At 40.1% G+C, this 14,509-nt stretch overlaps 1 protein-coding gene across 3 annotated transcripts in view; it reads left to right on the forward strand.

The window, feature by feature from the left end:
- jak1 (Janus kinase 1) overlaps nt 1-13,914 on the forward strand; it is a 31,158-nt gene extending 17,244 nt beyond the window's left edge. For 2 of the 3 annotated variants that reach the window (XM_085376290.1, XM_085376291.1), the window contains exons 9-25: nt 314-471; nt 735-849; nt 1,336-1,534; nt 4,189-4,298; nt 4,563-4,715; nt 4,816-4,903; nt 4,996-5,123; nt 5,268-5,406; nt 7,620-7,771; nt 7,930-8,080; nt 8,894-8,982; nt 9,352-9,544; nt 9,799-9,923; nt 10,010-10,182; nt 10,785-10,902; nt 11,353-11,463; nt 12,214-13,914. In XM_085376290.1, coding sequence (XP_085232416.1) covers nt 314-471; nt 735-849; nt 1,336-1,534; nt 4,189-4,298; nt 4,563-4,715; nt 4,816-4,903; nt 4,996-5,123; nt 5,268-5,406; nt 7,620-7,771; nt 7,930-8,080; nt 8,894-8,982; nt 9,352-9,544; nt 9,799-9,923; nt 10,010-10,182; nt 10,785-10,902; nt 11,353-11,463; nt 12,214-12,354 — 2,343 coding nt within the window. In that variant the 3' untranslated portion in view covers nt 12,355-13,914. Of the gene's footprint in view, nt 1-313; nt 472-734; nt 850-1,335; nt 1,535-4,188; nt 4,299-4,562; nt 4,716-4,815; nt 4,904-4,995; nt 5,124-5,267; nt 5,407-7,619; nt 7,772-7,929; nt 8,081-8,893; nt 8,983-9,351; nt 9,545-9,798; nt 9,924-10,009; nt 10,187-10,784; nt 10,903-11,352; nt 11,464-12,213 lie in introns of those variants that run through there. The other variant, XM_085376292.1, reaches the window with a different exon arrangement.
- Nucleotides 13,915-14,509: the final 595 nt, after the last annotated feature.

The raw sequence follows: 14,509 nt of genomic DNA on the forward strand, positions 1-14,509 counted from the left end.
AGAATTGTATAAGGATTCATTGTTGAGAAGCCCTGTAGCTTGTTTCTTGCATTCTCTACATTGGTTGTGTTTTTGTTTTTGTATTGTTTTTTTCACCTGCCAAATCAAAGATGGCGCCTCGCTACATTTTATTAGCCATGACAAATTATTTTATCATACTTAATTGTGAAATTAAATTTGAGTTTGTCATTCATCACTGCTCATACTACAGGGCTCGAGAGTGCTGTGGAGTGTTTGTAATAGCTGCTACTTTGATTACTTCTTCCCTTCCTGCTTTCCTTCATCACTCTTTGGATGTCTCTGCACTTTTCAGGAGCTGCTGTTGGATACAAGGGCAGAGGCTCTGTCCTTTGCAGCCCTTGTGGACGGGTACTTCAGGCTGACTGTGGATGCCCATCACTACCTGTGCAAGGAGGTGGCTCCGGCTTCAGTGGTACACAACATCACCAATGGTTGCCACGGACCCATCAGGTTTGTACTGGCAATTTTATTTGAGGAGGATGAGAATGTGCCACATGCAGTTTTATCAAACAAATTCATCATTTGTTGCATGTCATGTTACTGGACAAGGTGATTAAGTCACATCGCAGGCTGAAAAATGTCAAAGTAGAAGCTCCTATAAGAACCTCCATCAAATTTTCCTTGTAGCTTAATATTTCTGGGATATCTTGATTGAACAGCTGTCTCCGGTCAGGTCAGTTAAATCAAATGTCTCGTTGTTTTTCTTTTTGCAGTACGGAGTACGCCGTCCAAAAACTGCGCCAGGAGGGCAATGAGGAGGGCGCCTACATCCTGCGCTGGAGCTGTACTGAATACCAGTACATCATCATCACTGTGGTTTGCAGTGAGGTACTATAGATCTACTGATTAACTGACAAATTCACAAAACACTACTTACCTAAATTTTATTTACTAATTTTTAAATGAGAACAGCAATTTTGGGTTGAGGGGACCACTGTAGACCTCAAATGTATTCAAGCACACAGCCATCTTTGTTGGTCTCTGTTAAATTTCTACAAGTCTGTTTGCCATTCAAAAGCTTAGGAAAAATAATTGAAAGCTGAAGAATTAGCGATTGTTAAATTCTGGCGCCCTTTTCCATAGTTTGTCGGGGTTTTTTCTCTCTGCTTTCTTCTCTTTTCTCTCAATCTCATGCGGTTGCAGCAGATGGCTGTCCTCCCTGCTCCTAGTTCTGGCTGAGGTCTTCTCCTTTTAAAAGGGAGTTTTTCCTTCCCACTGTCACCAAATGCTTGCTCATAGAGGGTCTTTTAATTGTTGATTGTTGATAAAAGAACTACTTGTTTAAAATGAAAAAATTGTTTATTGTTCATCCAGATTGACTTGAGGGAGTCTCGTCCTGTGCGCCAATACAAGAACTTCCAGATTGAGGTTACCCCCAGTTCCTTCACTCTACACGGCACAGATACATCACAATCCACTCTCAAGGAGCTGCTTGAGCACCTGGAGGGCCAGAATCTGCGTAGCGACAACCTTCAGTTCCAGTTGGTCCGCTGCTGCCCCCCACAGCCAAGAGGTAAGCTTAATGAAAAATAAACAATGGCATTCACAGTAAATGAAGACAAGCTCACAGCATTGCAAATTTACATTATTATTTTCAAGACAAGAATAATAACACAAACACACGAATAGGAACTCTGCATTTTACATCCGTAAATTGACTATTTTTAATGCACAGTCTTACTGCATATGGTAATTTTAACAGTGTTGAATTAATGACACAATAAAGTAATTTCACTGGTTCACAGCAGGTTTTTTCATACATATTGTACATGTAAAACATGTGGCACAGTTAAGCCTATGCAGTGTGTTCTTTTCTCCATCATCATCATCATAAAAGGCAAACTCCAACTTTAATACTGGGTAGGATCAGACATACAACAGATTTTCGACCTATAAAGCTCAGGGAAACAAGTCATTCTTTTTCAGTGGGATATAAAGCTAGATTTATATTTGTTTTCAGGATATATTGGCATGATACCGCAATTATAAAAACTGCGTGTCATCTACTGACAATAGACAAAAATATGAGCACAGACATGAGTAACGATCAGTCTGTTTTGCCAAGATTGGTGCAAATTAGCAGGTCAAAAACTTAATTAGACCTTAAGAGAAGCTGGTGAAAACACAAAAACAATGTCAGAATGTTTGAAATTTATGGAGACTGCATGTACGATTGGTGATTATTGCAGCTGGTCTCTAGATTAAGCTGACTCAGGATGTGAAGAAGAACACTGAGCAGTCTTGAGGAATGGCAGCCCGGAAACTTTACCAGTGGGACACATCGTTGTGTGCCTCAACTTCACAGGGTGTTTCAGTCTTTTATCACAAGCTATTCTGGCATTTTTAAGTTTCTTTTTACCTTACTTGGTTATGTTTCGGGATTAGTAATCTGATCTAGAATACAATATAAAAATTGTGGGACACATAATCAGCAGTGGACCTTGGATTCATTGGGGGTTTCGGCCATTATCACTAGACACCCTCATCCAAGGAGGTCCTGCCCGAGTTATATCAATAATTCAACGTGCATTTCCCTTTTTTTTTTTTTTTTTTCATGGGTGACTCACAGCCACCTTTTGGGCAACAAATCATTGTAAGATTGAGACGTAATTCTAGCTCATTCTAAGTCATAATAATGGCTTAGCTTGAAAATTGGTTTCGGATGTTTCAGAGCTCTGTGAGTGTGCACTGCTGAGGAACAATGAGCAGTGGCTTTGGTGCTTTCTGACACGTTCTTCATGGACTACTCTTTAAATAGAAATACTTAATTACTTAATTACTTTAATTTGAAATTTGTCATTGCAGCTTTATAGTGAATCCCAACAGTATATTTTTTTTTTACATCAAAAGACAGTTTTGCACTTTGTGCAGACTCTAAGTTGTGGATTGCTGTTGAAGTTTAGGTGACTCACTGAGAGTGAAGGGAAGCAGGTCTGGTCAGGTGTGTGTGTGTTTGTCTCTGTAAAATGGTGTCAGAGAGGAAGAGAGTTGTAAATGTGGGTTTCCGGAGCCAATCTAGTGCTCTTGTGTTTACTTCACTCAGGGAAAGGTAGAGCCATTTATGCATGGATGTGTTGGGCTGCTTGTGTTTGTTCAGGGTGTTGTGGTTCAGACAGTCATCTAAATGCTGGCTGCTTTCGGTTAGTCTTTGGTCGGGATGAGCTTTAGAGGAAGACAATAGACAGAAGTGCTGTGTTGTCTCTGCTAAAATATTTATAAGGTGTTACACAACGCTCTGTCTACCACAATAACACCCTTATATGCTCACTTCCTGGGAACAGCATGCAGTTGACTTATTTATTGTTATTTTGGCTCTATGCAGGTTTTTGTTTATCTGTTCTGACAGTAAGATAAATTGTGAAAAATGCTGCAGGGTTTAAGAGTGGGTGAGTATGTGTTGCTTTGTAAGTATCTAGATTAAGGCGAGGTTTTAGAGGAGTATATAAAATATCTGATGGGACATGTGGGTGCAGGCTGTGTTTGGCTTTTAGCATGAAACCCAGATTGCATGTTACAGAATAGTGCTCGAGATGCTCTCCGAAATGATGGAGCACAGATGCTGGGTTTTTTCTTCCCCCTTAAACCACAGTGCGTTGGTTTTGTCACAGCAGTAGACACCCACAAACACACATGCATATAGGTAACAGGCACAAAGATACATCTTCACTTGTTCCTCCCACATGTCTCTGTATACACAAAAAATAAACTGAATCAGTATGGTAGCCGAATACGAATATCTGTTCACGTCATTGCCACATTGACGTAATTCTTGAATGCCCGTTTTACCACATTTAAACACGGTTCTTCTTTCATTCAGAACGCCAGGGCCTATATGATCATCTGTACATTTGTAAAATACAATACTTCACTGTAAAAATCATTCTTGCTTATACTTTTAATGTTATTGGATATTTGTATATTTTGATAATAAAGGCATGGTAGTTTTATCTTATTAAATATCAATAATATGTAATATATTAAATATATTAAAGCATCTACAGAGGTAGATTTAAAGTTTTCTAAACAGAATTTAAAATGATAAATACAGAACAGACAGACAGGCCATTTTTATATGAGGGCACACAGTTGTTCGCAAAAATAAGAATCTAAAGTATATCTTTTTAATATGTAATGCTTACAATCAAATCTGTTTTCTTTATGTTACAGAGATTTCAAATCTCCTCGTGGCCACCAAAAACAGAGCAACAGCCCCTAAGAGACACATGCCAGGCAATCAAGTCAGCTTCCCACGCATTCTCAAAGAGGACATTGAACAGGTACTCCTTCTCTCTTCTGTGTTAGTTTCCTTTTTTTGTTTATTCTTTAAATAAATCAAGGAATTACACTTTTTTACATTATTTTAAATGCATTCCGTCGCATTTTATAGTCCGGGCTCTGTTTTTTTTGTATGTGGAAATGAGAGTTACGATGTTTTTGAAAAACCTGTAATAAAATGCTGCAAAAACCTTTCTTGTAGGAGGTATACTTTTGCTTTAATACTTTACACTATAATCTTTTGGGCTCTCTGTTGTGTCAACCAGGAGGAGCACCTGGGTATAGGTACAAAAACCAACATTTACTCGGGCACTCTGAAGGTGAAGGGTGAGGAGGAGGATGATGCAGGATATACATCCTTCCAGGAAGTCAAGGTGGTCCTAAAGGTGCTGGGTTCTGGACACAGGGACATCTCCATGGTGAGCTCCTAAAGATGTGGAACATCCCAGAAAATTCCATCAAATTGTATCTATCCTGTAACATCTAACCATACTGAAATGTTTGTCTTTCTGTTGAAAGGCTTTTTTTGAAACGGCCAGTAAGATGCAACAAGTGTCCCATAAACATATTGTGCTGCTCTATGGAGTGTGTGTCCACCACCAGGAGAGTAAGTGCATATTAGAAGCGGTGTGGTTGTCTAATGAGGTTCTTATTCCTGTGGCTAAGGTTTTTGACACCTTTCTCTTTGTGTACCATAAGATATCATGGTGGAGGAGTTTGTCCAGCTGGGACCACTGGATGTGTTTATGAGGAGACAACAGACTCCACTCAGCACATCGTGGAAGTTCCAGGTGGCCTTGCAGTTGGCATCAGCCCTCAGTTACTTGGTAAGAGAGGAGAACAAAAGACACAGTCCATGAAAACTTGTTTTTAGCCATGGATTAATGTCAATATTAGCGTCTTTTATTAAATGTGAAAGCGTATCCTCTTGATTATGGACGAAAATGTGTTCTGTCCCGTGTTTGTTGTAGGAGGACAAAAAGCTGGTCCATGGCTTTGTGTGTGCTAAGAACATACTGCTGGCCAGAGACGGACTGGGTAATGATGAAGGAGGGCCATTCATTAAGCTCAGCGACCCAGGAATACCAATCACAGTGCTCACTAGAGAGGGTAAGTCCACATACAGACAGGCTCAGTTTGGATTACTAAAAATGAAACTTAAATGGTTACAGAATAGCTGCCATGGAAAATTTCACAGTAACTTCCACTTTTCTAGTCAGCTGTAACTGAAAGTAAAACCAGTGGATGAGTGTCAGAAAGTCATTGTGCAATCTATAAAGAAAAAGGATGTGTAGTATCTTTCTTAAAAGTTGTTTATGTAGCATTTTCAGTCCGAGAAACATTTCACTCAGCCTCTCATCCAGGTGACTAATATAGTAATACAATAGTATAGCAGTATAGTGCATGCTGCTAAGAGCCAATGATGGGGAAATCAAACAATCTCTGGCTAAGCACAACACAGAAGGAAATGGCCATCTCTGATCTGTGGAGGGGGCCATCTTACAATGCTGTGGTTGTGGCCATTCCCCAACTCTCTGTGAATGTTAGTCATGACCTTTGATCAGTGGTCAGGACAGTTTGCATATTAATGATCATGAAACTGGCCTCACGTCGGGGGTGTTACTTTCGGTCATTCTGCAAATGTAGTACTTATGAGCTTGGGGAAATCTGCAGTCAGCTGAGGCTGAGGAAATCACTGAGGTGAGTTACGAAACGTTTCTCCCACAAAATCAACTTTCTGGTATTTCCTTACGTGGATGATTGAGCGTGCATCAAGATGGATACAATCTTTGCTCGCTGTGGGGACAAAGTCTCCAGTCGTGGCCAAGTGGGTGGAATCACAAGCAGTAAGGAAGTTGACACAAGAGGGCGAGGCTCTGTGCTAAATACAGGCACTAGGAAGCTGGCTCTGGGCCATCTTGCTCTAAGTAATTACCTTAGACCCTCCTCATCCTCATCCATTATCATATTTACTTTTTCCATTCATGACAACGTGTTTTTCCGCACGACACTGATGTCAGACCGTCTTCTTACTGTTAGTCTTGTTACTACAAACTGTATGTTTAAGCCAAAATAATCAGGATTAAAACTGCAAACATAATTAGATGATGTTTAATTTGGCATTGAAACCAGTTTAAAAACAAACCAGGACACAAAGTTTATGAAAACGACAACACATCAATGTTGGCTTGCTTGAGTGACACTTTATCTGATAAACAATTTTCACTTAAATGTGGGGTGACTACTGTTAGCTTTCTCTCTTTTTGCTTCTGTCGTGCCCTCATTTTCTTTCCACTCAACATAGAAAAGATACAAAATGAACATATTTCTGATGAAGCACAGGTAGTTGACCATAATTTAAGGCTAGGTATTGGATCAGAGAAGACAGCGCAACTAGGATATGTCTACTTTCAAATGGCTTATGTTTCTGCTTTTCTGCAAGAGTTATAAGTTGTGTGATGACCCAGTGCGCTTGTATAAACCACAGAACAGTTAGAACTGTTTCTGCACAAATGCCCACTGCCATATTCTCCTGGGAAGGCTCCTCCCTCACCATTTGTTCCCGGAACTTTACCGTTTTTTTCCCCATGTCTCCATCACTTTACTGATCAACTGGTTTTCCAGTTAGACATCGATGTTCTTGTACATGGATTTGATTGAACATAATGGATAAAGTGCTCAGAAACCCACTGGGAGCAGTCTTCAGTGCTTCCCAGCAATTTCAGATCACTTTGCTCAAAACCCTCTAATCCATTGTCCCCCCCCCCCCCAATTATGTAATTTCCCGCTCAGATATCTGTTCGGCTCCCCCGCCGTTTCTTTCCTTCTTGACCTCTTAGTACTTACACTGCTCATCTATCTATCTAGTGGAGGTCAGCCAATCATTTAGCCCGTCTTCCAGTCAAAGCCGAGCCGGCCAATACAAAGCCTTTTTTTAAAATTTACTTCAAGCAGCAATTTAACATTTTGTGTCGGCTACCTGCCAGCTGGCTTGTCAGAGCTAGACTGTAATTAATTATTTTTCTTTGAAATTGGGGCATCGTGAGTGTGTAGACGCATAACCTGCCCTAAGATGTCTTTTACAGTGTGAAAAGTCCACACACACATATACACACTCACACACACATGCATATGTTTTGGGGGTTTTAGCCGTTTATCAAGAACAAACTGGTGACGTTAGAGCCTGAGGATGATAACATGATTTGATAATTAAGTAAAAACATGTTGTTCACGGTTTCTTTTTTGCTTTTACTTCATGAAACTTGAAACTGCAAGTGCAACTTTTAAACAAAGTGGAGTTTGTTTGTGTCCACTTTGTGCAGAGTGTGTGCATCGTATCCCGTGGATTGCTCCAGAGTGTGTGAGGAATGCCTCGTCACTGGGTGTCGCAGCTGACAAATGGGGATTTGGTACTACTCTGTGGGAGATCTGCTATGATGGCGAGGTTCCCCTCAAAGACAAGAAGCTTACAGAGGTAAAGAGCACACACAAGCACTGATGATCATCCAACCAAGTGTCCCTCGGTTTCTTTCTGTTTTTGTTTTTTTTTAACCATCTCTGTCCATCCGTATCGACTGGTCAGTTTTCATGCAGCACCTTGTTCATACGTGTTTTCATGTCTGTTCTGAGCAGAAGGAGAGATTTTATGAAACAGAGTGCCAACTGGCCACCCCGGACTGCACAGAGCTAGCTGAACTCATGACCCACTGCATGAACTATGACCCCAAGAAGAGACCTTTCTTCAGGGCTATTGTCAGAGAGATGGATCAGCTCATAGAAAAAAGTATGTCCGAGTATGTCTGTACGTCATATAAAACCAGTTTTTACACTTAATAAAGAGGCTGCACATATGAAACCTGAGCAGCATTAGATTTCAGTCATCGTATTGCTGCTGTGTCCAGCTTTTATTCGTTCTAGATGCTCAGAGTTGAAAAATGTTTAATTCAAGCCAATAACACTGCATAAGACTACAAAACAAGTGAAGTACAAGTTAAAACATTGTGATCTTTTTTTGTTTGTTTTGTTTTTTAAATATCGGCATGGTACCTGAATGTGAAGCATGCTTTCTATCTCATGGAGTAGCAGGCTGTGAACAGACTTGTTTACACTACTCAGAGGTTCTTGAGGAAGTTCACTGGGTGCATTGTCAGAGATCAGCCCCTCAAATGGGCCCCATGGCAGGATATTATACTCTCTTCTTCCACCTGCTGGTTAGAATTGGGTACTGCAACCCATTTTACTCAAGCCAGTTTTATCATATAATGAAACCCTAAGGGACAAAAATATTTCAAGCTACTATAATTCTCACTGTTTGTGAGTATTGTTTGTTTGTTTGAATTTTTTGTTAGAATTAGGTAAATATTCAAAATGATGACACGTAAAAGGTTTTGCCTGAGTGATGTATTGTCCTGCCAGAAGTAGCCATTTCTGTGGAAACATGAGTAAACAGGTAATTACATAACCACACAGAGTTCTAGTGAAAACGTCGACACTGTCGACCGCAATGGACTTCCTATGACACAAGCGTGCATGTGCTGTGGGAGAGACGTGCTGTACTCAGTGTGCCTAATGAATTTGCCTCTTTTTGTTCTTTCAGACCCTTCTATCAAACCCCAGCCAACACCAGATGTTGACCCCACCATGTTTGAAAAGAGATTTCTCAGGAAGATCAGAGATCTGGGAGAGGTACAGTGCTGCTGTGTCTAGCTTCATTCGTGTTGAGCCAATCATAGGATTCATTTTGTTAGTAATTAGACTGACGCACAAAAAACTTGGCACCAGACATGAAAAATGGCTTTATTAAATATAAGTCTATTTGGTCCAGTGGGTGTAAGCTTACAGGTATATATAAATATATATATTGCAGTGGCCCCTCTTTTTAGGGGTCACCACAGCAGGTCATCTGCCTCCATCTATCCCTAGGACCTTCAGAGCTTCCCTGTGATCTGAGCATAACAGAACTAGATGAACTAAACGAGCCAATGGATGAAGTTTCCCATGTAGTTGTTTGTCTGCTGTTCAGTACTTAAAATTTGTTTCATGTTTCTCGTGCAGGGTCACTTTGGTAAGGTGGAGCTATGCCGCTACGACCCTAGGGGGGACCGAACGGGCGAGATGGTGGCTGTGAAGTCGCTGAAGCCCGAGAACCGAGAAGAGCAGAGCAACAACCTCTCCAGAGAGATCGACATCCTGAAGGATCTCTACCATGAAAACATAGTCAAATATAAGGGCATTTCCCAAGAAGAAGGTATTCTGTCCACTGCATGATGATGATATTGAAGATTTTGAATGTGTTTTTAAAGTTAGTTTTTGAGAGAGAAACTGACATAACCGAATATTAGAAATTAACTTTTAGTTTGACTCTATAAATTGAGCGAGGACATACTTGTTGTTGAAGACCATAAATAGATTCTGGAGTAAACCTTCAGACCAGCAACAAGTGTTTCAAACATAATATCATGTATACACAAAGTCTGACTGCATGTTTTTATGAATCTATAGGTGGTCAGGCTATTAAGCTGATCATGGAGTATCTTCCACTGGGCAGCTTGAAGGAGTATCTGCCCAGAAACAGAGCCAGGATCAGCATCCCCACCTTGCTCAGCTACTCTGTGCAGATATGCAAGGTAATGCACCTTCTCTTCAGTTCCTTCAATTCCTTTTGGTCACTCTGAACCTGATGAAACATGACACTGTGTTTAATTCATTTTAGGGAATGGACTATTTGGGATCTCAAAATTACATCCACCGTGACCTGGCTGCCCGAAACGTGCTGATGGAGAACGAGACGACTGTGAAGATTGGTGACTTTGGCCTCACGAAGAGCATCAAAGATAACGAAGGTTATTACACAGTCAAGGACGAGAATGACAGCCCTGTTTTCTGGTAAGTCAAGAGGACAACAAAGAGATAATAGCTGAAAACCTGTGTGTGTGTGTGGTGGGGGCGGGGTGTCAGATGGTAAATGAAATGGATTGATAGGATTAATATAAAAAAGGCGCATATGGGCTCTTCTTTCTAGCAATATATTGACTCTGGTGTCAGCTGGCAGATAATTAAGCCTCAAGGATGTGTTTGCACTAAAATGACAGAAAAATGCACATTATGTCAGTCCGAGTTGTTTTATTCTATGAGGACATTAATCTCTAAAGCAGCTTTAATTATTATTTTTTAAATAAGATAACAAATAACAAGAAAACTGTTTAATAGTGGTGAACTATTACTGTTGTCCAACTCGCACACACGTCACCAAAAGTGACGTCACATCCGTTGGCACAAGCCATGCTTAGGTGCTGTTTGGGCCGGGTCTGCGCCTCTCAGGTTTCGTAACCTTGTGACGGTCCCACAGCGACACAAGTGTTAGATTTAGCTCTGCTGTTAACATACAGTTGAGGACACTATATGTTGCTCAGTAACCTCTCAGTATAGTGGAAGGATGAAGAAGGAACTGTCACAGTGACTGAGCCTTTATGCTTTTTGTGTTTCAGGTATGCTCCCGAGTGTCTGACTCTCTGTAAGTTTTACCTCGCTTCAGATGTTTGGTCCTTTGGGGTGACGATGTATGAACTCCTCACTTACTGCGACTCTGCCAAGAGCCCGATGAATGTAAGTGTGCAGCACTTTCATTACTAATATTTCCTATCTGCGACTCTGCATTAAGTACACATACTGTGCCAGTCGTGTAAAGTAAACGGCACACACATATTTGTATGTAGCAGATGGTGTTGGTCTTTGGCCAGAGTGGCAGATGATAGACTCCACTGTGAGCTTTCCAAAGTAGCTCGAGCCAGTGCTAAGAGCTCATTTTATCATTAACATCTTTTTACATCAGGCTTTTTGCTGCTACCAGAAGCACTAACTAATAAACCTGCACAGATTAGAAAGACTGAAGAATTATGGAAGCTAGAAAATAAAAGCCATTAAACCTGCAACACAGAGTGTGCACGTTCAACACTGCTATGACTAAAGTTGTATTTCTATGGCCCACATCTAAATGAAAGTAGAGAAAGTGTAGCGTATTTTCCTTTTGTAATCTCCCCTTGTCCTTACCCTCAGTGCTTCCTTGAAATGATTGGTAAAACTCATGGTCAGATGACTATCATCCGATTGGTGAAGGTGTTGCAAGAAGGAAAGAGGCTGCCGTGTCCTAAAGACTGTCCTGACTCTGTAAGTATTACCAGCGGTAATGATTTGGCTTTTTTTGTTTTTATTTACACAAATCCAAATACAGCATATTGAAAGAAAAACAACAGCCACAGTAGGCTTCAAGAGAAGGTAAATATGGGCCTCTTAATGTGTGATGCGTTGTATTCATTCATTGGGAGTTTTTTACCTTAAATAGTTGACATTCATCTGTGCATTGTTGAGTACAAAATTGAGACGTTCTTACTCATAATCCAGTCATTTTTACTGCAATCACCAGTTTTTCACTCACAAACTGTGTTTCTTTCATAACTTCGCTCTTTAAAGAAGAACCGTTAACCACCGATGCTGCTTTTAGATATCTTTTTCAGACATTTCTACAGAAACTGCTGATGTCGGTTTCTGTAGAAATGTCTGATTTACATGAGATGTGGATTGACTTCCTGAAATATTGCTAATCATAGCAGTATCTTCACTGTGCTTTTATGGCATACTTCAGTAAAGGGGCACTCATTTCTTTCCTAACCTATTTAAGCAGAACTAAATAGTGAACAATTTTAATTGTAATCTTTGGTTTTATGTTAAATCAAAATGATTCAGTGAGTTTTAACATGCTGTCAGGTCACACTGAGGTTGCAGGCATTTAAGCAGCCGTCCAAGGAAACCTGACAGCATCAGATGCAAAAGTGTAGCGAGTCAGAGCTGCTGCAGTTTTGTTCGATTTTTAATTTTTAACAAAACTTCTTTTGATTGCCGTTTCTTTTTCCCTGACAGGTGTATGAGCTGATGCGAAGATGCTGGGAGCAGTCACCCGAGAGGAGGATCACCTTCAAGCGCCTGATTGAGGAGCTCACCACCGCTCAACAGCTCGCCCAACAGCAGCAGCAGCAACAAAACAGCCAACCAACTTTCTGAGGCGCTTGCAGTGAAGCTGACTTTGCTTGCCAGTCTGGATGCAAATGGAGATCCTGACCCCCACCCCTCCTTCAGATCAGCATCTGCTTGTGCAGCTTTATTGTAAAGTCACGCTCCTTCATACTCACGTTTAAACTTTTAACTACCATGCCATAGTCTGCTATATTTTTTAAGGTTTTTATTTCACATATATTCAGATTTTGTGTTTTCAATTAAGAGTATTAGAAAAATATTTTAGCCCTCTTGTATACTACATGACCTGATCGCTTACTTCCAGCTGTCTTGAATATTATAAACGATTTGCACTGTCTTGTGGCCCAAAGACCTTCGAATTATGCAGGACTCTTGATGATGGACAATGGAAAGATTTTTTTAAAAAGGTCAAGGAAGGGACTCTTTTATGCCTGCATTTAATGGTTACATCACAGCCTTATTTGGGATGGATAGCTGGCAAAATCACGCTAGAAAACCTCACGTGGATGGATGGATGGATGGGATAAAGAAGATGGAACATAACCACAGATATCCAAGCTGTGGCTTCAGAGTTTTGTGCCACTGCTGTTTTGTTTTATGGACTCCTCTTTTTGGGAGAAACTTGCCAGATTTGAGCCTAGGAATTATGTGTGATAAACATCTGGATTTGCTGTTCGTGATGTGCACATGCAGTCACAGAAAAGTGGCATGTCATTAGAGCCAGTAGTCGGTCAGCATTTTTCCTTCCACCCCACTGTTGTGACTGTTTTACAGATTAAATATTTGCACGGTTAAAAACCATCAGTTCTTACTTGTAATTTCACGTTTTTTTCCTGATTAACAAAAAAATTAAACAAAATCTTTTGGGAATTTTGTGGACCATTTGAAAAAATGCAAGCACTGCGTTTGCACAAGAACAGAAAATCTGTTATTTTTTGTGTTCTTTCGATGTAACGGATGGATCGGTTATATCTTAACAGTCAACTGTTATTTGTGAGTACAATACTTGCGAGAGGCACTTGAGGGCAGTACAACTATACTTTTCCTTTTCTCTGATGTTATGGGGCTTTTAGTCTGAACCACAAATATTATATATCAAATACATAGACTCATTTTAGAGCCAATTCTCACTACTGTGGATTGTCTGTGAAGGAAGTTTAGATGATGTAACAAAAGCAAAAGTGGTGATTTTATACATTGTGTGCATGCCTTTTCCCCCCCCAATTTGCTAAAAAAGTATAATTTCTCCAACACTCATGTCGTCTGTGCATTTTCCAGTGTATACGTGCATTTATCCATGTGTATGTTGTATCATTTGAGCAGAGGGCTTTAGATACGCAGCCAGAAACTTTGCGCTCAGTCATGTATAACAACCCCAGAAACAGAGTCTACATAAAGGCGACAACAACAGGAGAGGGATGTGCTTCAGCCCACATTTTATTTAGGAATGTAAAAGACAATTCCTTCTGCTCTAAATAAGAGAAAAGAAATATATATTTTTCAAAAAAAAAAGATGTAAGTATGACTTATGGAATTTAAAATGATCCATAAATACACCATGAAAAAATAAATAAAATCAATGTTTGTGTCGTGTTTTGTCTGTCAGTCCAAATTCAGTATCATCACCTTCTGAAAACAGCTGGTTCTGTACATTACAGTTTGCAAGTAGGCATGCTAAGATTGCTCTAGAAAGACCTTATTCACAGTAAAACAATATCAATGTAAGTGTGATATAAAATTTTTGCAAAATCTAATGTATATTTCAGGTCAGAAAAAAACAAAACAAAATAAACTCCACATACTTAAAAAGCAGAAGCTGTTTACAAAGCAATAAGCAACAGCAAATTCTAGATTCATCTACAGCCATTAAAATGTGTTAGAAAAAAACCCTCAGAAATACTTTAGTATTGCAAAGCTTTGTGATCAACACACACACGCAGTCATTCACTATTGCAAAGTCCAGCATCAACGCTGGTCTTGTGTAATACGCAGGATACATATTGAGTACAGAGGCATCGCACAGATGCTGAGAGGGAGCTCGGTTTACACAAGAACAGAAAGAAAGAAAGAAAATTGTGGATTTGGCTGTGTTTGTGCAAATTCTACAAACAAATAAATCACAATTCAGCTAAACTGCACAAGACACAACATTTTCTATTCTAATGGAAACGGAGCTCTCAGA

Source organism: Diplotaxodon limnothrissa, linkage group LG17, assembly GCF_057381915.1.
Source record: "Diplotaxodon limnothrissa isolate DT_005_m linkage group LG17, D_limnothrissa_male_GT1.1, whole genome shotgun sequence".
Lineage (NCBI taxonomy): Eukaryota > Metazoa > Chordata > Actinopteri > Cichliformes > Cichlidae > Diplotaxodon > Diplotaxodon limnothrissa.